The sequence below is a fragment of the Balaenoptera musculus genome, chromosome 1 (assembly GCF_009873245.2).
Source record: "Balaenoptera musculus isolate JJ_BM4_2016_0621 chromosome 1, mBalMus1.pri.v3, whole genome shotgun sequence".
NCBI lineage: Eukaryota > Metazoa > Chordata > Mammalia > Artiodactyla > Balaenopteridae > Balaenoptera > Balaenoptera musculus.
Genome location: NC_045785.1, coordinates 160,674,574 through 160,700,310, shown reverse-complemented (window position 1 = coordinate 160,700,310; position 25,737 = coordinate 160,674,574). Strand labels below are relative to the sequence as shown.

General features: G+C 49.6%; 1 protein-coding gene across 3 annotated transcripts in view; it reads left to right on the top strand.

The window, feature by feature from the left end:
- Positions 1-25,737, top strand: part of COQ8A (coenzyme Q8A) — a 50,504-nt gene that overhangs the window by 5,128 nt on the left and 19,639 nt on the right. The window contains exons 1-3 of one of the 3 annotated variants that reach the window (XM_036865695.1): positions 262-336; positions 22,540-22,725; positions 25,300-25,707. In XM_036865695.1, the coding sequence (XP_036721590.1) occupies positions 22,549-22,725; positions 25,300-25,707 (585 nt within the window). In that variant the 5' untranslated portion in view covers positions 262-336; positions 22,540-22,548. Of the gene's footprint in view, positions 1-261; positions 337-21,601; positions 21,711-22,539; positions 22,726-25,299; positions 25,708-25,737 lie in introns of those variants that run through there. The other 2 variants (XM_036865704.1, XM_036865687.1) reach the window with 2 other exon arrangements.

The following is a 25,737-nucleotide window of genomic DNA, read 5'->3' as shown; positions in this document are numbered from 1 at the left end:
CCGGCAGCCTGTGCTGAGGGAGAAGGGAAGGCAGGGTTGGCCGGGATGAGGCTGAAGGAGAAGCAGAGTCAGCGGGAGGTTTTTCAATATTTGGTGCTTGAAAGCCGAGAGCGGCGTTTGTGGGCTTGAGGGGGAAAGCTTTTGCGGAAGGAGACATTGAAGGCAAAATTAAAAATAGGTCAGGGGCAAAGTCCTAGAGGAGGAGGGAGAGGGAGGAGGGGAACGGCCAGTGCGGGGAGGAGATAGGATGGGAGGAGAGGCGGCGGGAGGGCTGAGACCCGGACCGAGGGTTGAGGGTGAGCACATCTGATTGCCTCTGTTTTGAGGAAACAGGAGGTCAGTTGCAGTGAGTGAGGCCCTCTGCTTGATGTGAGAGGGGGAGGCTGGGCTGGGGGTGGCTCTTGAAGGGGACCGGGGCTCCTGCCAGCCTCTGAGGAGGGTGTGTGCGTGTGTGTGTGTGTGTGTGTAACGGGGCAGGGTGGGTTTCCTGGCCGTCTGAGAAGGGGCGCGCTCCCTGCCCCGCCTGCTGGATTTTTCCAGAGGTGTTTGCCGAGAGAAGCCGTGTGGTCCCCACCTCACCACCCCGAGAAGCAGGTCTGCCCCTCCTCACTTACTATTTCCATAGAACGTCTAGAAGGGTTAGTACTCAGATTCTTTTGTGTATGATTCTTTCTAGAACCTGTTAAATCCCAATTTTCAGCACAGCCCTGTGTCAACCTTCTATGCTCAGGGTAAACGGCCGTGTCCTAATCTCTGGGAACTGGAAATCATCTAGGTCAATCGCCTTGTTTTACACATGAGGAAACGAGGAAACTCAGGCCCAAGGGAGAGCGGGTGTGCTCAGGGTCACATGTGGCTGGTGCCCAGGGTGGGCCTGGAACCCGGGCCTAGCTGGCCACCCTCCTCCATCAGCCTCATCGTAGTACCCTCGTTGTCTGGGAACCGGAGGGCCTGACGGCAGTGATTCTGCAGTCTGCTGGGCGGGATGGGAGGTCCTGGGGTCTGTTCACACACCCGGAACTGTTACATTAAATCCAGATCCTGGGGTCAAGCCAGTGTTTGCTTTCTGCCTGGCACGTTTTCTCTGCGTTTGGCCCGGGTCCTGGCTCAGGGGAGGGTGAAGGTAAGAATAGGTTGCCCTGTGACCTGCAGGTGGTTACTGTTTGACAGGTGCTGGAGCAAACATCTCATCTGTCTGAGATCAAAAAAGCAGTTTGTGGCTCTTGCCCCCTAATGTGTTTACAGCCAGCATTTGGTAAAGCAAGGGCTGGGCACCACGTACAGGTCAGGCCTGCTGTGCCCCTGTTCCAGCCCGCGTGAGCTCACTGTCAGCCAGGCCTGCTGTCTTTTGTCCCTCTTCCCTCTCACGCTTCTTCTAAGCAAGGAGTGGGACCGAGCAGAGGACGCAGTAGACGGGCCGCATCCTGGGGGGGCCGCCACCCCTCCCTCCCAGTGTCTGTGTGCGCATGTGAGCAGGCTCCGGGCCCCTGTGGACGTCGCTCTTCCTCCATTCTCCCTCTTCTGCCCTCACCCCATTTAACACAGGGTGCCGCTGCCGCTGTGTCCATGGCGCTGGCTGGTGGCGGTTTCAGGGTGATTGGTGACAGAAAGAGCGTTTCCCAGATGCTTAGCATCCCTGGTGTCTCTTGGGTTCTGGGTTCTAGAAGAGGGAGCTTGAGAAGCTGGGGAGCCCCTGGGCGCCCGTGGGTATTAAACTCCTGGTATGGACATGGTACAGCACCAACCCTCAAGGGGAGTATAGGTCTGGGTAAGAGATCCCCTCTCCAGGAGCGCACCATGCAGCCTGGGAGACGGGACAGGTACGCAAAGAGTCATATAGGGCATGGCAAGGCGACCTTAGGCCATTAAGAGATGAGGGACGTTAGAGGACAAGAGGTGACTTTAGGATGGGGGGCAGACACTATGGAGCGTCTAACATTCCATCAGGATGGGTAGGATTTTGGCAGAGGAAAGGGTGTCCCGGGGGAGGAGGTGGGAGCAGCACGTGGAAGTAGGAAAGTGTGTGTGTGTGTGTGTGTGTGTGTGTGTGGTGTGTGTGTGTGTGTTGGGGCATGAGCCATGCTGGCTGAAGCGCTGGTGTGGGGTGGAGACAGTAGGAAATAAAAGCTGGAGAGATGTCTTGGGGTCCACAGTGAAGGGCCTTGAAGGCCAGGCCTGGGCCCGCGGCCTTAGTTCTGCCGGCAAAGGAGAGTGGAGGTCAGCGAGGAGACAGTCGCCTCTTCCTCTGTCCATCCTCTTCTCATTTCTCCTCCTGAGTGTTGTTGTCTGTCTAGGGTCATCCCCCGTAGGGTTAACTCACTGGTCTTAAAAACTATTGGGGTTTTGCGTACGCTTGTCGTGCCAGAGGGTTGCACGGGCCCTCGGTGGCAGGACCCGTTAATTTAATGTCTGCACCAGTGACGTGCACAGGTGTCCGTGCCTGGCCTGTGTGTGGTGTTTGGGGGTGCTGCTGGTGGAGGCTGGTTCCGGGAGTCAGCGTGGCAGGGCTGGGGGCCGCGTACCCAACAGCTCCTTCCGGAGGTGCACGCCCAGAGTGGACTCAGCGTGGGGCTCCTGCCTCTTTCTCCCACTTACGTCTGAGACAGAACCGGCATGGGATCGCTGGTGCTGAGAAGCCTGACACTCTCAACCTGGTAGCTGAGGAGCTTTCCAGAAAGGGAGTTTGGCCAGGTGGCCTTTGAGAGCCCAGCCAGCTCCTGGATTTTTATGACTGATAATTTTCTGCAACCAGGGCATGAACCTTGCCGTGTTTCCAGGAGAGTGACTTTCTTTTTTTTTTTTTTAAGGCATTTCTTTCTTTTTTTTTTTTTTAATTAATTTATTTTATTTATTTATTTTTGGCTGTGTTGGGTCTTCGTTGCGGTGCGCGGGCTTCTCTTATTGCGGAGCACGGGCTCTAGGCGCACAGACTTCAGTAGTTGTGGCACGCAGGCTCAGTAGTTGTGGCTCACGGGCCTAGTTGCTCCGCGGCATGTGGGATCTTGCCGGACCAGGGCTCATACCCGTGTCCCCTGCGTTGGCAGGCAGATTCTCAACCACTGCGCCACCAGGGAAGCCCCCAGGAGAGTGACTATTGATTTAAAAACATGTTACTGACCTGGGGGCAGGTTTCTTACCTGCTCACTTCCTAGGCTGCAGGAGGAAAGGACTTGAGCCTGGAGTCAGACAGGCATGGATAGGCCAGCCCCTGACAGCGTTGGGACTTAGAGGAGATTTCTTTACCTTGCGGAGCTGAGTCTCATCAGCAAATGGAGACAGTAATACCTCACAGGGTTGCGGTAGGATTAGGAGTAATAAAAAGTGATACACACAGAAGGGGAGTAATAACTGGTAGCTGTTCTTGTTATTAATACCATTTCACTGAAATATTTAATCCGAAGTGAAAGTGTTTTGAAAGATTAAGAATGTAAGAACTGATGAGGAGCATTTTGAGGGGTGCAGGCTCTTACTTGGACGTTGCGGTACCCCAGGCTGTGCACAGTGCCTGGCATGTAATGTAAGTGCTCCATAATGGTTTCAGTGTTGAACCGAGCCTGGGAAAGAGGCTGGTAGACGAATGGGGCATACTTGTACTGAAAGCAGGCAGGACTCTGTCATCAGAACAAGAATATGTCTTGAGCTGCCCATGGGATATACCAGAAACTACCACAGCACCTGGCACTTAGCTGGCACTCAGTACCACTTGTGGAGTGACTAAACTAAGGTATTTTAGATGAATGATCTGGAAATTATTCTAGAATATCGCCCCTCTTCCCAACACAATGATGTATCTTTTAAAAATAGCCGCTGCATTAGTTTCCTATTGCTGCTATAACAGATTACCACAAATTCAATGACTTAAAACACCACAAATTTATTATTTTACAGTTCTGGAAGTCAGAAGTCTGAAATGGGTATCACCTGGCTAAAATCAAGGAGTCAGCAGGGCAGATTCTCTCCGGAGGCTCAAGGCAGAGCCCCTCCCCTTGCCTTTCCAGCCTCTCGGGGCTGCTTGCATCCTTGGCCGTGGTTCCTTCCTCACAACTGCATCACTCCGACCTCTGCCTTTCTCACATCTCCCTCTTCTGACTCAGATCCTCCTGCCTCTCTCTCTCTCATAAAGACCCTTGATTACATTGGGCCCAGGTGGATAATCCCCCCATCTCAAGATCTGTGACGTAATCACACTTTCAGCAGTCCCTTTTGCCACATAAGAGAACATAGTCACAGGTTCTGGGGATTAGGGTGTGAACATCTCTGGGGGGCCATCAGTCAGCCTCCCAAAGCCACCCACAGTATTTTGGCCAGATTTAAACACAACCCCTTAAATATCTGATTTTAGTTTAAGATAAACTCCTCAACTACAGCTCCCGGGTTCCCCACCAGGGTTCTTATTCACCTACCTGTGTGACAGTGCAGATGACATTTGTATTTGTGTGGTCAGGGTCCGTCTGTGTGTGGAGGTAGGTGGGGAGCGAGTCAGAGGTGTGTGAGATGTGAGCCTCCCCACAAGGGGCTTATTATTGGAAAGACTTCTGTGTGCCAAAGATAACTTACAAAACGGGGCAGAATCTGACCAGCACTGGAAAATTTACCTCAGCTGATGGGAAGACAAAATCATAAGAGCCAAGAGTAAATTAGGGCCTGATTAGAAATGTATCCTTGAATATGCATGACATGTTCATACATTTCAAAGTACTTCTGCCTCTCTTATTTAGATTGTACGTAATAAGAACTTATGCTGTCGTAATATCCAGGTGAGGAGACAGATTATAGGAAACAGGTTCTGGGACAGGCCTGGAGTGGCCTGGCTGGGCGGAGCAGAGCTGATGCACAGGCCCGGAGGCTGGCCTCATTCAGTTTTAGAAGTGCAGGGATGAAGGGCTTGGTGTGAGAGGGAAGGAATTGGAGCAGCGCTTACATGGCACAGGTGTAAGTGGAGGCTGGACGGGAGGCCTGGGTCCTGACTTCGGCCTCCAACCTCAGGCTTAGGAGTTTGGAGCTTATTCTGTAGAAAGCTACGAGCCGTTTGAGCCAGGGGTTAACATGATGAAAATGGATTTGGAGAAGGTTAATCTGGCAGCAGATGGGCTGTTGCTTGGAGACAGGGAACTTGTGGGGGTCAGAGGGGTTCCCCAGCACTGTCGAAAGCCTGTGCTTACCTGGCGAAAGCCTCCTGTGCTATTATCTCCTCTGAGAGTGGTATTGACCGTGGTGAGGATTACCAGCGGTATTTATGTCCTGGCTGTCCTAGGCACTCCAAGCAGGCCGCCAGCACACCAGACCACCTCTCCTGAATGATGCCTCACACCACAGCTGAATAAGCCTCCCTGGCCCCCGAGAGAGGGCGAGTCTGCCCTCCCCGAGTCAGATCTGGTACTGTACCCAGCCCGGGTGCTGGGGGTATAAATCAGTAAGAGGATTGTCCACTCTGGTCTCATTTGTGCTCCCTCTGGTCTCACCAAGTCTGAGTGACTTGGTGAGTCCTTCCAGAGTGTCCGTGTGGTCTTAATAATAATCATGTCAGCTAATGGTTTTGAGCACCTACTGTGTGCCAGGCACTTGGGGTCCTAAGTACTGTTACATGGATTATCTAACCCACTCCTCTTGAGAACAGAGGAGGGAAACTGAGTTGCAAAGATGAGCTTAAATGACTACTTAGGCCAGCAGCAGAGTCAGGATTTGAACCTGGGACGCCCAACTCCAGAGCATCTTGACTGCTTCATCAGTATCACTTCCTGAACGAAATCTTTTTTAATGTTTTAAGCAGAAAACTTTGGTGGGTTTTTGGTCAGAAAATGAAATTGCCCTCAGGACCCCGTGCTTGGCAGGTTGGTATTTGTAATCAGTTACGTTTGCTCCCCAGTGGGAGGAAAGACCACCTGGGACCCTCTGTGCTACTCACCTGTGCTTTGGATTCCCGGGCCCGTGCAGGTTCATACACAGCGTTGGGTTTCTCTCTGGATTATCATTAGAGGCTGGAACTTGTCCTTCTGCTGCTTTTTTATCTCCCCCTCCCTGGCCCCAGCCCAGTGCCCACCTTGGGGGAACACACCAGGGAATCCTAAGAATGTCTTCTTCTTTTTTTTTTTTTAATAAATCTATTTATTTATTTATTTATTTTTGGCTGACTTGGGTCTTTGTTGCTGTGCACGGGCTTTCTCTAGTTGCGGTGAGCGGGGGCTACTCTTCATTGTGCGCAGGCTTCTCATTGTGGTGGCTTCTCTTGATGCAGAACACTGGCTCTAGAGGCGCGTGGGCTCGGTAGTTGTGGCACACGGGCTTAGTTGCTCCGCAGCATGTGGAGTCTTCCCGGACCAGGGCTCGAACCCGTGTCCCCTGCCTTGGCAGGCGGATTCTTAACCACTGCGCCACCAGGGAAGCCCCTAAGAATGTCTTCTTAATCACCCATTGGGTGGAGAATGGAGGCTTGCAGTCTAGGACATCAAAACGCACTCTTACTTGTTTTCTCCTTTTATCTGTTAAATGGTTGCCTGGCTCCTGAGCCATGATAGATTCGAGTTCTAGCTCTACTTGTTATTTGTTGTGTGACTTTGGGCAAGTTTAGTTAACCTCTCTGTGCCTTAGTTCCTTCATCTGTAAAATGGGCAAAATAATAGTACTTACCTGTTAAAAATGAGTGAGGTGATACACATAGAACACTTAGCACACAGCCTGGCATATAATAAACTCCCAGTAAATAATAGCTAAATATAGTTATCATCACATTGTGCTGGTTTTCTGCTTCTCACAGAATAAAAATATTTGGGGAACTGGTGAAATTCATTGGAGGAGAATGTCAGAGTGCCTGCTACTCAACAAGCTCTTGAGTGTGTTGGCATAAGAGTGTATACTTTTTAAATGGTTCCAAGAAAAATCCCAATAGTCCAGAAATGGCTTTTGGAGGAACATGAAGTCCTTAGCCCAGGAGACAGCTTGAGGCCCAGAAACGAGCTCCTTTCCTTACGGGGCACAATTCCGCTGTGCCACCCAAGGGCTGTGGCTTCAGACCCGTGTGGGGTCTGTGGTGAGCTGCCTGGACCAGGGCAGGAGGCCGCCAGCCCCACAGTAGTGAACATCGTGTCTGCCTGTGTCTCCCCTCCAACTGCCGCCGCTCCCCCCCCCCCCCCCCCCCCCCCGCAGAACTCGGCTGCCCTGTTCTGGGTGACCCAGTAAAAGGTGGTCACCACAGAGCCCTCCCTTTGTCCCTAGGGCCTCTGGGTGGTGGGCAGCTCTGTGCCTGGTGAGGTACCCATCTTCTGGGGTCAGGAGCAGAGCTGTAATGAGGGGGTCCTCGCCCCAACACCAGCCTTGTTGGGCTGCTCTGATATAACTCTAGTGACCTTTCCAGATTTCCTCGGACAGTTGTGGTTACATTTTACACTGTTGTCCTAGAATAAGGGTCAACAAATTTTCCTTGAAGAGCCAGATAGAAAAAAAAAAAAAAGAGCTGGATAGGAAATATTTTAGGCTTTGTGGGCCATAGTTCTCACTTGCAACTGCTTAACCGTGCTCTTATAGCTTAGAACCAAATCAAACCAAACCCAAAAACCCCAAACAGCCATAGATAATGCATATGTAAATGAATGAGCTGTTTCCAATACCTAAATGAATGAGCAAGGCTGAGTTCCAGTAAATGCTTATTTACAAAAACAGGCAGCAGGGCTGCATTTGGCCCCATGGTTTGCTGACCCCTGATCTAAAAGGGCACCAGTCATGTTACGGAAAAACCCAAACAAATTTTTTGCCAACCCATACATGTCTTAACTTTTGGTTCAGAAAAATGTGATCGTTGCACTTACTACATTATTCTAAACTAGGATCCTCTTTGGGGGAAAGTACCGTTAATTATTTCTATCTTTTAACACAGGGGCCAGCATTAGACCTGCCTCTGTCAAGTGGTTTTCTCACCACTTTCTGAGAAGGGCAGTTGAGCCTCTTTCCCAAAAGTGGGGTGGCCGTGTTCCACCTTCCTGGTGGCCTGTCAGGGGCAGTTGTTTGCTGATGAAGGACAGTGGCTAAAGGGTGTAGAGAGGTAGTATTTATAGCATTCTGATTTGCTATCTAACCCTCTGCCCATCCCGCCCAGGACAAACGCTTCAGGGATGTGGGATAGTTTCTTTAAATCACACCTTTGTGTGCTTGCTTTTATTTTTTTATTTTAACAACAGATATTTAAGATTATTTTTACATAACTTATTTTCTGTTATAAAAGTAGTACATGTTCTTTGTAGAAAATTTTAGGAAATTAAGTAATAAGAATCTTATCACTCTACCACCCAGAGAAAACCAGTGTTCCTGTTTTGCATGCTCTGTTTCTATCATCCGTCTCCCTCCCTCCCTTCTTTCCTCCCTCCCTGCCTCCCTCCCTCCCTCCAAAATAAAGGATAATACTGTTTTGTAACCTGCGTTTTTCCTACATGGGAATATATAGTAAACTTTCTTATTTGTCAATAAATACCTTTCACAGTGTCAGTTTAAATGGCTGCATAGCAGTGCACCCAATGGGTGTACCACTATTTATGTAGCCAGTCTTAGACAATGTTGTGATTTACATTCTTGTGGCTGCGTTATCGCACATCCACTGTTAAGGAAATGCAGTTTGACAGAATTTGGCTGGATGCTTAGAGAACTATCAGGCAGGATGGCCTGGGAAGGAGACAGGGAAAGGGGACTTTAGTGGTAGACATGCAGGTTTGGGGCATTCCAGAGGTGACTTGCAGCTGTGGGGAATGAGTGACCCTAGTGGCCTGTCTCTCACCGTAGAAGGTTGACTCGCCAGGCCTGGCTGGGGCTGACTGACCGGGGAGGGGGAGGGTATGAGGTGGGGTTTGAGGGGGGACAGAGGCTCTTTTTCTCTATATCTTCCCCTGGGTTCTTCTTCATGTTTTTAGTTGCCTTTGAAAATTGATACGTATTAGGATATTTCTGAACCTGCTGCCAGACGGACCCTGAAGCCAGACCTCACTATGTAGAAGCCTGGAGTGCCTGAGATATTTGAGTGATGGGCCCTGGGGTGTGATTTTAAAGGCCGAGGCGAAGGGCACATCTAAAGAAATTCATAGATTTTTGGTTCAGAAGTATAATAAGTCTTTCCCCTAACACATATACTCTTCTGAGTCCTTGGAGGAAACAGTTGACTGTATTTCCTTTTTCTAAGAGGAAAAGAAAAAAAGAAAAATTTCAAGAATGTAAAGGAACTTTCCAGTGTCCACACAGACTGTTCACGCCCAAAGTAAAAAGATTGTCCTTGGCTGGGAGGGGGCAGAGGGCCACCTGTGAGCCCCCGCCCTGAGGCCTCCCGGATATCATTAAACAGTTCTTTCCCGGGAGTACTAAAGTGACAATCTTGAGATTCCTTTGGTGGCTGGTTCTGTGGGTCATTGTCTTTAAGCCCATTCATTTCCGATGTTCTTTTTCGTTTCTTGAGGGAATAGTGGGAAAGGAAGGGACAGGTGGAAGGTTTCCACTTAAGGACAAAGCCAGACTTTTGGGAGGGAGTAACAGGGAGAAACTTTTAGGAAAGGATCTCTGTTTAGACTTCCTGCCTGACCTTGGGCTTGGGCCACCTCTGTTCCATTTTACCCTCTTCCTCCAGAACAAGGTTCTTAAGGTACGTTTCTAGGACCACCAGCAGCAGCAGGTGGGAATTTGTTAGAAATATAGTTTTCCAGGCCCCATCTTAGACCTATAGAATCAGAAACCCGGGGCGGCGGTACAGCAGTCTGTGTTTTAGCAAGTCTCCCGAGTGATTCTGATGCCCACTAAAGCCTGAGAACCCTGCCTCAGACTAGCCTCCCAAGAGACCTTTCATTCCATATGTAGATTAAAAAATGCAAGCAGGTGTGAGTCAGTTCCAGAAATGGCAGGCTTTCTTAAACCTTGGGGGGACCAGCTGAGTTCATTTCTGTCTGCTCTGTGTCAAGCACGGTGCTAGTTGCTGGAGATACAGAGAGGGGACAACAGATGTGGTCTGTGCCCTCCTCTGGCTGACAGCCCAGTGTGGCGGAAAGACAGGTACGTAGGCAGGTTTAGAGCATGGTCACTGCTACCTTGGGGAAAGAACAGGGAGCCGTGGGGGGACATGGATGGGCTTTAGGGATGGGACATGTTGGGGAGGGCATCCCAGAAGAGGTGCTGTTTGAGTTGAGATCTGGTGAGGAGGAAAGACATACGTTCCTGTGCAAGGCGGGGGCCAGAGAGGCCAGTTGGGGGCTGCTGTGGTTGCCCAGCTGGGAGCACCCTGGGGACTAGGGGAGGTGGGAAGGGTGGGAGAGAAGTGGGGGTGGTCGCAGTGCTCAGGACGGGGAGCATGGGGTGGGCGGGGTGAGGGGGGTGAGGTCAGTTCTGGACATGCCGCGCCTGATGCCTGTGAGCCATTGGGTGATGTGCATGCAGCAGCTGCGGGAGGAAGGGTGCTCGGGAGAAGGCTTTTCAGTGAGCTTCACACACCCTCCCCAAGACAAAGGGCTTGCTGTGCAGCTTGCTTCTGGGTCCTCACACCAGTCATCCCGTGGCTTCCGGGGCAGCTCAGGATGGGAAGAGACAAGAGGAGGGCGTGCTGGCTTTTGGAGGTATAGACACTCTGGCTTTGCTTGGATGGGAGCTGGTCTGCCTTGTCACACTTTATACTTACGAAGGGGGTTGAACAGTGGCTTAGTAAATTCATGCACTGTCCCTGGCTTACTGTCACCTCGTGAGAAGAGACAAGCGACAGATGGTGAGTTCTGGCTGTGAAGGGGGGGGGGCTTGGGGGTGCATACGGGAACCCTCCCCCCAAATAAAATTCCCCCACGTGGGTCCTGGTGGAAAGGTTTATGATGCCTTCATTTGCTTAATGCTTGTCAGGATTGCCTGTTTTATGTATGTATGTATGTAATTATTTATTTATTTTTGGCCGTGCCACACGGCTTGCAGGATCTTAGTTCCCCGACCAGGGCTTGAACCTGGGCCACTGCAGTGAAAGTGCTAAGTCCTAACCACTGGACCACCAGGGAATTCCCATATATTTTTAAAAAGAACACAGCTCATTGCTGCTGATATATCTTATTGCATCTGGCCAGGTAGGCATCACTTGGTGGTTTTTTTGTTTGTTTGTTTTTGTTTTTGTTTTTTAAGTTTTGGAGACTAGATTTGAAGGTCCTCATACCCCAGATAATTTCCAGCTAATGGAGTCTCTGAGTCTGTGTTTCAACATGAATGAAATGGTATCTCAGAAAGCTCTTTGGGAAGGTCAGAGAGTGAGGGTTCAGCAGGAAAATTTCCTCTTGGAGCTTGAGGACTCATGTCAGGGGACACTGGCTGTGCTTCTTTCTCAGCCTCTGTCCCTGGGGAGTGGTGAGCTGTATTTATTCCAGTTCTTTCTCTCTCTAGACAACAACTTTGCTCACTTCCTTTATAGCGCTTTAGCATGTTAGGACTGGAAAAGGGGCCTGGTGAGCCACCTGAAGCCCCCCCTTGCTGCGGAGGGTGAAGAGGCAGGCAGCACACGTGGCGGCAGTGGCTGAGCCGTCCAGCCTCCCCGGCGTTGCCGCTGCTCAGCTGCCTCCTCTGCACCTGATCCCCATGTGTCAGCCTCAGCTGGCCTCTGGCCATCTCCGTGGTGTCTGTGCCCGTTATAGATGTGCCTGCATGCTCCTGCAGCTGTGAGCACCCCAGGGCCAAGGGCAGGTTCATCGCAGAACCTGCACAGACTAACCCAGAGCACTTGGGGGGAGACGTCAGTGAACGTGTGTTCAAAGAATTGACCAAATGACTATTTTGGTGCTGGTACCTAGTGGGCACTCCCAAATGTGAGTGCCCGGCCTCTACCCTCACCGCTGTATCCATTGGTGCTCTCTCAGAGGAGACCGGGCGGCGCCCAGGCCTTCTAGGGCAAGTGGGCAAAGAGCCTGAATGTGCCCTCCATCCCTGTATTGCTCCTCCGTGAGGTCCCGGAAACCCATTCAGGGACCAGCAGGGTGAAGCGGGGTGGGTGAGGCCTCTAATACTTGTAGATGAAATCGTGGTGAGGATAAGATTTTAAACTTGTGGTTAATGTATTTTGGGGGCTTTTGATTTCATTTACTTAAGGTCCTGATGAAAATGCCCGCTGGTGGAGCTGAGTGCCTGGCGCTTGTGCATTCCTGTTGGGGGGTTTGCCCCACCATTCAGGACAGCTGAATTCTGAGTCACGTTGGGATTCTGGTGCATTAGAAGTAGGGTTTATGAGAGCCAATTTTTGAAAACCAGGAGGTGAACAAAGTTCTGGAAAGGTATTTCCTCTGGCAGTTGTTCGCCTTCCCACCCCTGCTCCTTGAGGGTAGGCACTCCTTTGGGAAAAAATACCTGGTATTGACTCAGGTCACTTTGTACCCAGCAGAGCAGCATGTGGGGAGGTCTGGGGACAGCGTCCCTTGAACATGAGATAAATAATCCTTAAGGGGGCTGGCACGGGCTGCGGTTTTGAAATGTGCATCCACCTGTGAATCTGCTCACGACGACAGACTGTTTATGAGCATCTGTTAATGTGAGAAGGGGAGGGACTGCCCCATAGTGGCGGGATGGTAGCTTTCCGTGATGTCATTTCCATGTGGATGGAGCCTGTCTTCCCAGGGAGCTGGCTCTCGTCCTCCTCCTCCACGACGGCGCTCGCTGTGCCGGGTGAGACGGGAACCCATGGAAAGTTCTCCGGTATGAGGACACAGCCGTTCAGGCAGGAAGAAAGGCATAGCTAATTAATTTTTAATGTGTACTTTTTAAAGATGACGTATTTATTTTCCACTTTGAAAGTGGGATATGTGAACTAAAAAAGTTAGGAAAATACTGCAGGAGACCATTATTACTCATATGTCTCAAATGCAGGAATTTAATAAAACACTTGGTCAGTTTATTTAACATTGTTTCCTCTTTGGAATTTTTAAAAAATCATCGTCATAAAGTAGGTGTAATCCTGGCCCATCACAGAACTATGCTCAGAGCTGACATACTTAGAGACCAGAAAAGTTAGGACTGGACTCTGGTGGGTTCCAGACCTGCATCTGCAGAGTGCAGGACCAGAAATGGGTATTTCACATTGAACTGCAGAGCTAGGGCAGGGGAAACTGGCCAAAAAAATCACGTATCAGCTTTGCGCTAGTGAAACTTTAGTTTGTGGGTATGATAACTTGGGTGAGAAATTTAGGCAGAATTAGTTTTAAGCCTGAAAACAAAGTCTGAGTTAAATAGGTCTTATATCAGTTACCAGACAAGGGGAGGTTTTGAAATTATCCAGGCTTGTGGCTTATGGGAGACTGTGGCCTTGGTTATCTGGATTGGATTTAGAGGTGAGCAAGGGGAAAGCCTGTTTCTGGGGACCCCTGGGGCAGTGGGGTATGGTGGATGGTCCACCAGCAAGGGTCTTTCTGAACAGATGGAGCTGGGGCCCTGGCCTCTGCCATTGCATGTCCCTGATGTCTCTTTCAAAAACCTCTTTCCTCAAGAGTGAAATGTGTCTGTGTGTGTCCGGGGCCAGGGGGCAGGGGAGCGGTTGAGAGCTGGCACCAGCTGCATTTGAGCTCTGATTACATGCTGTTTTCCCAGTCCTAGACATTTGGTCTATGGGGCTCACACTTGTTTACTGCCATAAGGTGCAGGAGCCCAGAGTGGAGCCCAGGGTGTGAAATAGCACCAGGTGATGGGCAGGGCTAGCTCCCCCTTCTCTCTCCTGTCTCCTTCAAGAGTGTGGTCACCTTCCAAAAAGCTCCTTGGCTTTGATTAGGGTACAGGAGGTCCACTTGTGTCTAATCAGTACCCTGTCCCTGTGGGGGTGCCTTGGAGTTGGTGGACCGAGCGTCTGGGGAAGCAGTGTGGTGTGGTGGGCACAGGGCAGCGGAGGGCAGGTATCAGACCCCAGGGCCACCGTTCAGGAGCTGAATGACCTCAGCCAGTTAGTTAAGCTCTCTGACTTTGGTTTTCTCCTTTGTGAAATGGGGGCAATAACATCCATGTCATTTAGGTTGTTTATAAAGATTAAAAGGAGATGAAGTATGGAAAGCACCCCAGCCCAGTGCCTGGGAGCTGCTTTCCTATGAAGGTGAAGGGTTCTTTGAGGGCAGGTTATGGTGGGTCATCTTAACGTTCTAGGCTCCTGCGCATTCGTGGGTTTCTCTGGCTATCACTACAGCTCTCCTTTTAAATAAAAGTAGCTGTGTCCCATGCTCAGGAGCAGAGCGGATCTGGGCAGGAGTCTTTGGGCTGACTGGGGCTGGTTCCCCATGAAGGGCAGGTGGGAGCGAGCCTGAGGTCTTTGGAAGGCACGAGAGTTCTGGTTCAGATCCTTGTCAGCGCTCTTGCCTGACCTTCCTGTCTGTGCTTCTGTTGATTCGGGCCCTTCTCAAGTCAGCCTCCATGCGTTTGCACACAGGTTTGTTCGTGCAGGTCTCCTGCCTGCTGTGCCTTCCACACCTGCTCCTCTTATCTTATCTCTGAGACTCCTGGCAGATCCCAGCTCCTCCCTGCCCCCTGGCCAGAGTGCTCCCTCCCCACTCTGGGTTCTCCTGCTCCTTTCCTTTTTGTTTTTTTGTTCAGCCACCTTATTTTACCTTATCTTATCCCTCCCAGCACACAGCTCCAGGTAGGTCTTGAGAAGTGCTTGGGAGATTGCCAGCACACACCCAACCCTGTGAGGCACCCTGTGTACTCTGGCTGTCCACTTCTTTGACCCTGACATAAACACGGTTTACGCTGTGGCCCAGCAGAAAGAAGAGAGCAGCGCATGCGCACGTGGAGGGGAACCAGGTTTCAGCCCCAGTCCTGCCCGCAGTGTGCCCTGATGCTTCCCTGTCCGACATCGTGTTGGTGTTGTTTTTAATGCTGGTTAGGATTTTCCAAGTGCATTGCCCTGTGGTCTGGACTGCAGTTTGAAAACACTGGCTTGGGGAAGAGTTGAGTCTGAGGGTGGGGAGGGGCTCTGGTTGTCCCTTGGTGGGTGTCTGTCAGAGGCTTCATTGGGCAGAGCAAGAGTGGCTGGGCAGGGACAGGCAGTCCCTGAGGGAGTTGGGCTTGGGGCCCCTGGGTCCCTGCAGGGAACTGCTTCCGGAACAGGTGTTCCTGAAACCGTGCACCTCAGATTGGGACTTGAACCCAGGTGCCAGGACTCGAACCCAGCCTAAACCCAGACTGGGACTTGAACCCATGTGGCCAGGACTCAAACCTGGTCAAAACCCTGATTGGGACTTGAACGCATGCGGCCGGGACTCGAACCCAGCCAAAACGCACAGTCTTCCAACTGAGATCACACACCTGGTTTCAGGACTTAATGAAGCTCAGGTTCTTTTTGTTGTTGTTTACCTATTTTATTTTATTTTTTCGCTTTAAATCCTTTTATATACTGAACGATCTCCCTGTTGGTTTTCAGGGGGAAATCTTTTTTTCTTTTTTTTTTATACAGCAGGTTCTTATTAGTCATTGATTTTATACACATCAGTGTATACCTGTCAATCCCAATCACCCAATTCATCCCACCACCACCCACAACCCCTGCTGCTTTCCCCCCTTGGTGTCCATACGTTTGTCCTCTACATCTGTGTCTCAATTTCTGCCCTGCAAACCTGTTCATCTGTGCCATTTTTCTAGGTTCCACATATATGCGTTAATATAAGATATTTGTTTTTCTCTTTCTGACTTACTTCACTCTGTATGACAGTCTCTAGGTCCATCCACGTCTCTACAAATGACCCAATTTCGTTCCTTTTTATGGCTGAGTAATATTCCATTGTATATATGTACCACATCTTCTTTATCCGTTCATCTGTCGATGGGCATTTAGGTTGCTTCCATGACATGCCTATTGTAAATAGTGCTGCAATGAACATTGGGGTGCATGTGTCTTTTTGAATTATGGTTTTCTCTGGGTATATGCCCAGTAGTGGGATTGCTGGATCATATGGCTGTTCTATTTTTAGTTTTTTAAGGAACCTCCATACTGTTCTCCATAGTGGCTGTATCAATTTACATTCCCACCAACAGTGCAAGAGGGTTCCCTTTTCTCCACACCCTCTCCAGCATTTGTTGTTTGTAGATTTTTGGATGAAACCCATTCTAACTGGTGTGAGGTGATAACCTCATTGTAGTTTTGATTTACATTTCCCTAATAATTAGTGATGTTGAGCAGCTTTTCATGTGCTTCTTGGCCATCTGTATGTCTTCTTTGGAGAAATGTCTATTTAGGTCTTCTGCCCATTTTTGGATTAGGTTGTTTGTTTTTTTGATATTGAGCTGCATGAGCTGTTTATATATTTTGGAGACTAATCCTTTGTCCGTTGATTCATTTGCAAATATTTTCTCCCATTCTGAGGGTTGTCTTTTCGTCTTCTTTATGGTTTCCTTTGCTGTGCAAAAGCTTTTAAGTTTCATTAGGGCCCATTTGTTTATTTTTGTTTTTATTTCCATTACTCTAGGAGGTGGATCAAAAAAGATCTTGCTGTGATTTATGTCAAAGAGTGTTCTTCCTATGTTTTCCTCTAAGAGTTTTATAGTGTCTGGTCTTAAATTTAGCTCTCTAATCCATTTTGAGTTTATTTTTGTGTATGGTGTTAGGGAGTGTTCTAATTCATTCTTTTACATGTAGCTGTCCAGTTTTCCCAGCACCACTTATTGAAGAGACTGTCTTTTCTCCATTGTATATCCTTGCCTCCTTTGTCATAGATTAGTTGACCATAGGTGCATGGGTTTACCTCTGGGCTTTCAATCTTGTTCCATTGATCTATGTTTCTGTTTTTGGGCCAGTACCATATTGTCTTGATTACTGTAGCTTTGTAGTATAGTCTGAAGTCAGGGAGTCTGATTCCTCCAGCTCTGTTTTTTTCTTCAAGACTGCTTTGGCTATTCGGGGTCTTTTGTGTCTCCATACAAATTTTTTTATTTTTTATTTTTTATTTTTTATAATGAGAGCCTCTGGGAACTACAGTTTTGTCTTTTTTAAAAAATTTTATTTATTTATTTATTTATTATTTATGGCTGTGTTGGGTTTTCGTTTCTGTGCGAGGGCTTTCTCTAGTTGCGGCAAGTGGGGGCCACTCTTCATCGCGGTGCGCAGGTCTCTCATTATCGCGGCCTCTCTTGTTGTGGAGCACAGGCTCCAGATGCGCAGGCTCATTAATTGTGGTTCACGGGCCTAGTTGCTCCGCGGCATGTGGGATCTTCCCAGACCAGGGCTCGAACCCGTGTCCCCTGCATTGGCAGGCAGATTCTCAACCACTGCGCCACCAGGGAAGCCCTCCGTACAAATTTTAAGATTTTTTGTTCTAGTTCTGTAAAAAATGCCATTGGTAATTTAATAGGGATTGCATTGAATCTGTAGATTGCTTTGGGTAGTATAGTCATTTTCACAATATTGATTCTTCCAATCCAAGAACATGGTATATCTCTCCATCTGTTGGTATCATCTTTAATTTCATTCATCAGTGTCTTATAGTTTTCTGCATACAGTTCTTTTGTCTCCCTAGGTAGGTTTATTTGTAGGTATTTTATTCTTTCTGTTGCGATGATAAATGGGAGTGTTTCCTTAATTTCTCTTTCAGATTTTTCATCATTAGTGTATAGGAATTCAAGAGATTTCTGTGCATTAATTTTGTATCCTGCAACTTTACCAAATTCATTGATTAGCTCTAGTAGTTTTCTGGTGGTATCTTTAGGATTCTCTATGTATAGTATCATGTCATCTGCAAACAGTGACAGTTTTACTTCTCCTTTTCCAATTTGTATTCCTTTTATTTCTTTTTCTTCTCTGGTTGCCGAGGCTAGGACTTCCAAAACTATGTTGAATAATAGTGGTGAGAGTGGACATCCTTGTCTTGTTCCTGATCTTAGAGGAAATGCTTTCAGTTTTTCACCATTGAGAATGGTATTTGCTGTGGGTTTGTCATATATGGCCTTTATTATGTTGTGGTAGGTTCCCTCTATGCCCACTTTCTGGAGAGTTTTTATCATAAATGGGTGTTGAATTTTGTCAAAAGCTTTTTCTGCATCTATTGAGATGATCATATGATTTTTCTTCTTCAGTTTGTTAATATGGTGTATCACATTGATTGATCTGCGTATATTGAAGAATCTTTGCATCCCTGGGATAAATCCCACTTGATCATGGTGTATGATCCTTTTAATGTGTTGTTGGATTCTGTTTGCTAGTATTTTGTTGAGGATTTTTGCATCTATGTTCATCAGTGATATTGGTCTGTAATTTTCTTTTTTTTGTAGTATCTTTGTCTGGTTTTGGTATCAGGGTGATGGTGGCCTCATAGAATGAGTTTGGGAGTGTTCCTTCCTCTGCCATTTTTTGGAAGAGTTTGAGAAGGATAGGTGTTAGCTCTTCTCTCAGTGTTTGAGAGAATTCACCTGTGAAGCCATCTGGTCCTGGACTTTTGTTTGTTGGAAGATTTTTAATCACAGTTTCAATTTCCTTACTTGTGATTGGTCTGTTCATATTTTCTGTTTCTTCCTGGTTCAGTCTTGGAAGGTTATACCTTTCTAAGAATTTGTCCATTTCTTCCAGGTTGTCCATTTTATTGGCATAGAGTTACTTGTAGTAGTCTCTTAGGATGCTTTGTATTTCTGCGGTGTCTGTTGTAACTTCTCCTTTTTCATTTCTGATTTTATCGATTTGAGTCCTCTCCCTCTTTTTCTTGATGAGTCTGGCTAATGGTTTATCAGTTTTGTTTATCTTCTCAAAGAACCAGCTTTTAGTTTTATTGATTTTTGCTGTTGTTTTCTTTGTTTCTATTTCATTTATTTCTGCTCTGATCTTTATGATTTCTTTCCTTCTGCTAACTTTAGGTTTTGTTTGTTCTTCTTTCTCTAGTTCCTTTAGGTGTAAGGTTAGATTATTTATTTGAGATTTTGCTTGTTTCTTGAGGTAGGCTTGTATAGCTATAAACTTCCCTCTTAGAACTGCTTTTGCTGCATCCCATAGGTTTTGGATTGTCGTGTTTTCATTGTCATTTGTATCTAGGTATTTTTTGATTTCCTCTTTGATTTCTTCAGTGATCTCTTGGTTATTTAGTAACGTATTGTTTAGCCTCCATGTGTTTGTGTTTTTTATGTTTTTCCCCTTGTAAATCATTTCTAATCTCATAGCGTTGTGGTCAGAAAAGATGCTTGATATGATCTCAATTTTCTTAAATTTACTGAGGCTTCATTTGTGACCCAAGATGTGATGTATCCTGGAGCATGTTCCGTGCACACTTGAGAAGAAAGTGTAATCTGCTGTTTTTAGATGGAATGTCCTATAAATATCAATTAAATCTATCTGGTCTGTTGTGTCATTTAAAGCTTGTGTTTCCTTATTAATTTTCTGTCTGGATGATCTGTCCATTGGTGTAAGTGAGGTGTTAAAGTCCCCCACTATTTTTGTGTTACTGTCAATTTCCTGTTTTACAGCTGTTAGCAGTTGCCTTATGTATTGAGGTGCTCCTATGTTGGGTGCATATATATTTATAATTGTTATATCTTCTTCTTGGATTGATCCCTTGATCATTATGTAGTGTCCTTCCTTGTCTCTTGTAACATTCTTTATTTTAAAGTCTATTTTATCTGATACGAGTATTGCTACTCCAGCTTTCTTTTGATATCCATTCGCGTGGAATATCTTTTTTCATCCCCTCACTTTCAGTCTGTATGTGTCCCTAGGTCTGAAGTGGGTCTCTTGTAGACAGCATATATATGGGTCTTGTTTTTGTATCCATTCAGCAAGCCTGTGTCTTTTGGTTGGAGCATTTAATCCATTCACGTTTAAGGTAATTATCGATATGTATGTTCCTATGACCATTTTCTTAATTGTTTTGGGTTTGTTTTTGTAGGTCCTTTTCTTCTCTTGTGTTTCCCACTTAGAGAAGTTCCTTTAGCATTTGTTGTAGAGCTGGTTTGGTGGTACTGAATTCTCTTAGCTTTTGCTTGTCTGTAAAGCTTTTGATTTCTCCATTGAATCTGAATGAGATCCTTGCTGGGTAGAGTAATCTTGGTTGTAGGTTCTTCCCTTTCATCACTTTAAGTATATCATGCCACTCCCTTCTGGCTTGTAGAGTTTCTGCTGAGAAATCAGCTGTTAACCTTATGGGAGTTCCCTTGTATGTTATTTGTCATTTTTCCCTTGCTGCTTTCAATAATTTTTCTTTGTCTTTAATTTTTGCCGCTTTGATTACTGTGTGTCTCAGCGTGTTTCTCCTTGGGTTTATCCTGTATGGGACTGTCTGCGCTTCCTGGACTTGGGTGGCTATTTCCTTTCCCATGTTAGGGAAGTCTTCGACTATAATCTCTTGAGATATTTTCTCTGGTCCTTTCTCTCTCTCTTCTCCTTCTGGGACCCCTATAATGCGAATGTTGTTGCGTTTAATGTTGTCCCAGAGGTCTCTTAGGCTTTCTTCATTTCTTTTCATTCTTTTTTCTTTATTCTGTTCCGCAGCAGTGAATTCCATCATTCTGTCTTCCAGGTCACTTATCCGTTCTTCTGCCTCAGTTATTCTGCTATTGATTCCTTCTAGTGTAGTTTTCATTTCAGTTATTGTATTGGTCATCTCTGTTTGTTTGTTCTTTAATTCTTCTAGGTCTTTGTTAAACATTTCTTGCATCTTCTGGATCTTTGCCTCCATTCTTTTTCCGAGATCCTGGATCATCTTCCCTATCATTATTCTGAATTCTTTTTCTGGAAGGTTGCCTATCTCCCCTTCATTTAGTTGTTTTTCTGGGGTTTTATCTTGTTCCTTCATCTGGTACATAGTCCTCTGCCTTTTCATCTTGTCTATCTTTCTGTGAATGTGGTTTTTGTTCCACAGGCTGCAGGATTGTAGTTCTTCTTGTTTCTGCTGTCTGCCCTCTGGTGGATGAGGTTATCTAAGAGGCTTATGCAAGTTTCCTGATGGGAGGGACTGGTGGTGGGTAGAGCTGACTGTTGCTCTGATGGGCAGAGCTCAGTAAAACTTTAATCAGCTTGACTGCTGATGGGTGGGGCTGGGTTCCCTCCCTGTTGGTTGTTTGGCCTGAGGCAACCCAACACTGGAGCCTACCTGGGCTCTTTGGTGGAGCTAATGGCCGACTCTGAGAGGACTCAGGCCAAGGAGTACTTCCCAGAACTTCTGCTGCCAGTGTCCTTGTCCCCACGGTGAGCCACAGCCACCCCCCGCCTCTGCAGGAGAACCCCCAGCACTAGCAGGCAGGTCTGGTTCAGTCTCCCCTGGGGTCACTGCTCCTTCCCCTGGGTCCCGATGTGCACACTACTTTGTGTGCGCCCTCCAAGAGTGGAGTCTCTGTTTCCCCCAGTCCTGTCGAAGTCCTGCATCAAATCCCACTAGGCTTCAAAGTCTGATTCTCTAGGAATTCCTCCTCCCATTGCTGGACCCCCAGGTTGGGAAGCCTTATGTGTGGCTCAGAACCTTCACTCCAGTGGGTGGACTTCTGTGGTATAAGTGTTCTCCAGTCTGTGAGTCACCCACCCAGCAGTTATGGGATTTGATTTTACTGTGATTGTACCCCTCCTACCGTCTCATTGTGGCTTCTCCTTTGTCTTTGGATGTGGGGTATCTTTCTTGGTGAGTTCCAGTGTCTTCCTGTCGATGATTGTCCAGCAGCTAGTTGTGATTCTGGTGTTCTCACAAGAGGGAGTGAACGCACGTCCGTCTACTCCATCTTGGTTCAGGCTCCGAAGCTCAGGTTCTTGCTGTCTCATGGCAGGAAGAATTCAGCGAGAGACAAAATGATAGGTAAGAAGTGGATTTATTTAGAGAGAAACACACTCCACAGACAGAGTGTGGGCCATCTCGGAAGGTGAGAAAGGCACCAGGGTATGGCGTTGTCAGTTTTTATAGGGGTGGGTAATTTCATAGGCTAACGAGTGGGAGGAGTATTCCAGCTATTTTGGGAAGGGGCGCGGATTTCCAGGAATTGGGCCACAGCCCACTCTTTCATCCTTATGGTCGGCCTTGGAACTGTCGTGGCGCCTGTGGATGTGTCATTTAGCTTGCTGGTGTGTTACAGTGAGCGTATACTGAGGCTCAAGGTGTAGTGGAAGTTGACTTCTCTGCCATCTTGGGCCCATTTGGTTCTAATCAGTTTATGTCATGTCCTTGGGCTATGTTATTCTTTCAGAGGTTGTGCCTTGCCCCCTTCCCTCCTGTGTCATTCCTTCCCCAACCTACGGTTTTGGTCCAGAGGGAAGAACTCTGGACTAAATCAGGACACCCAGATTCAAGTCCTGGTTCTGCCACTTGGTGGCTGAGAGACTTTGGGCAAATCCCTTTACTTGTCTGTGCCACAGGGTGGCTGTGAGGCCCAGGTGATGAAACATGGTCGGGCGCACAGCCCTGACTCCACGGACTCTCTGTTTCTGATCGGCGCCCTGCAGTGTGGGGAGTCACTCAGTTTACCTTGAGCCCTGGGCCCTTCCTCTCTTTTCTCTCAGTCAACCTGGATCAGAAGGGGAGGTCAGTGGAAAAACCAAACAGCCAGAGTTTGGGGTAGAGGTGGCCTGTGTGAGTGCGACCCTGTGTGAGGCGTGGAGCCCCGACCCTGACTTGGCCCACTCTCTTCCAGCCCTGAAGGATGGCTGCCATGTTGGGGGACACCATCATGGTGGTCAAAGGCCTTGCCAAGCTGACCCAGGCGGCCGTGGAGACCCACCTGCAGCACCTGGGCCTCGGCAGGGAGCTCATTATGGCGGCCAGGGCCCTGCAGTCCACGGCCGCAGAGCAGATCGGCATGGTCTTGGGGCAGGTGCAGGTAAGGAGGCCAGTTGGCAGTGGGGGTGGGTGCCAGCGGGAGGGGGCCTTGACGTTTCAGCATCCAAGGGGAGGGTTTTAAGCAAAAACGAGTGCTGGAGCCGTGGTTGTCAACATGGCCTGCTGCAGCAGAGTGCCATCCGCCGTGTCATCACCTGCATGGTCCCCACCCCTGTTCCTGACAGTCTGAGGGCATGGGGAGGGGGCGCGAGTGTGCGCGTGCGCCGTGTGCACGCATGTGTGTGCCTGGGCATGTGTATGTTGGGAGCTGTGCTGCAAGGGTGCCCTGCTGCCACACTCCTCCCATTTCTGCTCTGACCTTCTGGACAAGGACACGCACGCTCCTCCAGGCTGTGGGACATCCCAGCCCGCCGGCCTCTGGTCATTCTCAGAGTTAGGATTCCCAGCTCTCCCCTCATGCTCTCTAAGGGTCCAGTGGCGATACTGTGTCTCTCTCTCTACACAGATACCTTCAACTTGCAGAGGTGTTCACACCTGTGATCTCTTACAAGCCTCACCGCTGTCCTGGGAGGGGTGCAGACCCAAGTGCTTGCCCCCCTTTCTCAGATGGGGAAACTGAGACTAAGCAGTTTGATGCGATTACTGATTGACAGGACCGGAATCCTGTGTCCTCTTCCCAGTCTCAGACTCCCCACCCGCCCTCTCTCTGCTGAGGCTGGGCTGTGCCCTGGCAGCCTCATTTGGTGCCTTCGCTAGTGAGGAGCCATCGCCTTCCTGTTGGGTGTTTGCCTGTGGAGCATCCAGGAAGTGAGGTTGCCCAGCACCCTTGGGCCGCCCAGGAGAGAGGAGCACGCTAGACGTGGACAGGCCTCCCTGAAGGGTGAGAGGGAGCCCAGGCTCCCCGCTCACCCCTGTGCTCCCCTCGGGCAGGCCTGGCCCCGGTCCTTGGAAGAGGCAGGGCCACGCCCTGGGACAGCCCCTCGGAGGTGGGAGGGAGTGGCGGTCCCCCACCGCGAAGGAGGCGCCGAGCAGGGCGAGGGTCTCCAGTGCGCTCCCATTCTCTCCCTGCACACTCAGAGGTGGGTTCCTCCCCTGTCTGTGAGGGGACGGAGGGCCAGGTGCTCCAGAAACCTCTCTCTCTCTAGCTCCTCAAGGGATTTGTTCGCTTATTCATTCAGCAGACACTTACTGAGTCTGGTCCCATTGAGACACTGAGGCCCCTTGGCTGCCACATAAACAGCTTATGGTAACGCAGGGCCGGCGGCCAGCGCTGGAGTAGTGGGGCAGAAGGAGTGGTGAGCCCGCGGCCAGTGTGGGAGCTACAGGAGTTACGTGGCTCTCGGACCCTGTCCCAGACTCCTTCATTCCAGGGCTTCCCTGGCCATCTTGACAGGTGCCCCTTGATTCCAAATACAATTCATTTCTGCTCCGAGGCAGGTGCTGTCAGGCGGCCTCGGGACGGCCTGCGGAGCAGGCCTTGGCTTGGGATACCTGCTCCGCCGTTGGCTGCCTGGTGGGCCTTTACCAGATTATTTCAGCTCTCTCGGCCTCCGTTTGCCACTTATGAGATGAGAGCAACAGCCTGTCTCTTTCCTTCCTCTGGAGGGCAAGTCTTATCTGCTTAGATCCCACAGTGTCTTATAAAGCTGAGAGTGAGAAGGCTTTGGGGTCTCCTGCTGTTTCTGCAGAACCTACAGGCAGCACTCCATGCATTGAGTCCATTTCAGTGGAATCGGGGAATCCAGGTCCCTGACCTCCCTTCAGGAGTCAGTGCTGTTCTAATTATAGCCTTCTCGGCCCTGTTCCCCTGGCCCCGTCTGTGCCCCGCGTAACTCTGTGACTGCGGGGAGCCCTCTTTTCGGATGAGGAAGGGGCAGAGAGGGGTCAGGAACTCTCTCCAGGTCGCTAGGGGTTCAAAAGTGGAAAGAACCTGGGCCTGAAGCTCAGGTCTCGGCGACTGTTACAGGGAAAACGTGCTGTTTTCTCCCCCTCCTCTCCTGTCCTGTCCCCCCTGCTCCTGGAAGAGCCAGGCCAGGTCCTGGAAGTGACAAGCCCTCTGGTGAGAGCCCCTCGGGAGCCGCGTCTGCAGCAAGGCGCTGGCCTGGAGAGGCAGGGCGGCCCTCCCTGTGTGCTGCGCTCGCCTCCTCTGGTCTTCGGCTGTCCTCTTACTTCTCAAAGCTTTCCCCATCTTTTGCCCTGGTTCACCTTCCCCAAAGCCCTGGTAGCCTCTCTTTAGCCCGGATTTACAGGTGAGGAGCTTGCCGCCGGGAGAGTGGTCGCTCACCTGGTCTGGGCGGGGCACCCAGCAGGTGCTCAGGGACCTGGTCTGGGCGGGGCACCCAGCAGGTGCTCAGGGGCCACGGGCGGCCGGCTTGCCCGGGCCCACGCGGCAGAGCCCTGGCAGGAGCAGGGCTGGAGCCCGGGCCTCCTGGCTCCTGGGCTGCTGCTCACCTCCAGAACTGGCCACGGGCCACGGGGGTGACGTGGTAGGGCCCTCCAGAGGGTCAGAGGGTGGGACGCCCCAGTGTGCTGTCCTGGCCAGAAGGGGATGCACACAGGGAGGGGCTCCTGGCTGGCCTCTTGCTTCTCTCATGTTGCTGTTTGTTCCCTGCAGGGTCAGGAGAAGCATGAAGAGTCTTATGCCCAGAGCTTTGACGACCCGCAAGCAGAATTCCACTTCTCAGGGCCGAGGGCCGAGGCCGCCTCCGAGGAGTTGTCTGCGGCCTCCTCCCCCGATCAGTCCCCTCCGCCCTGGGATCACGCCCGCAGCCAGGGCCCAGCTCCTGCCTATGTTGCCAGCGGACCCTTTAGGGAAGGCGGGCTCCGGGGCCAGGCCGCCTCCCCTACGGGCAGGGTGAACGGGAGGCTCTTTGCAGACCCCAGAGACCCATCCTCTGCCACGGGCCTGCGGCGAAGGTTCTACCACCAGGACCAGTCCCCCGTGGGGGGCCTGACGGCTGAGGACATTGAGAAGGCCCGGCAGGCCAAGGCTCGCCCCGAGAGCAAGCCGCACAAGCAGATGGTGCGAGTGGGGCTGGGGCGCTTCGCTCAG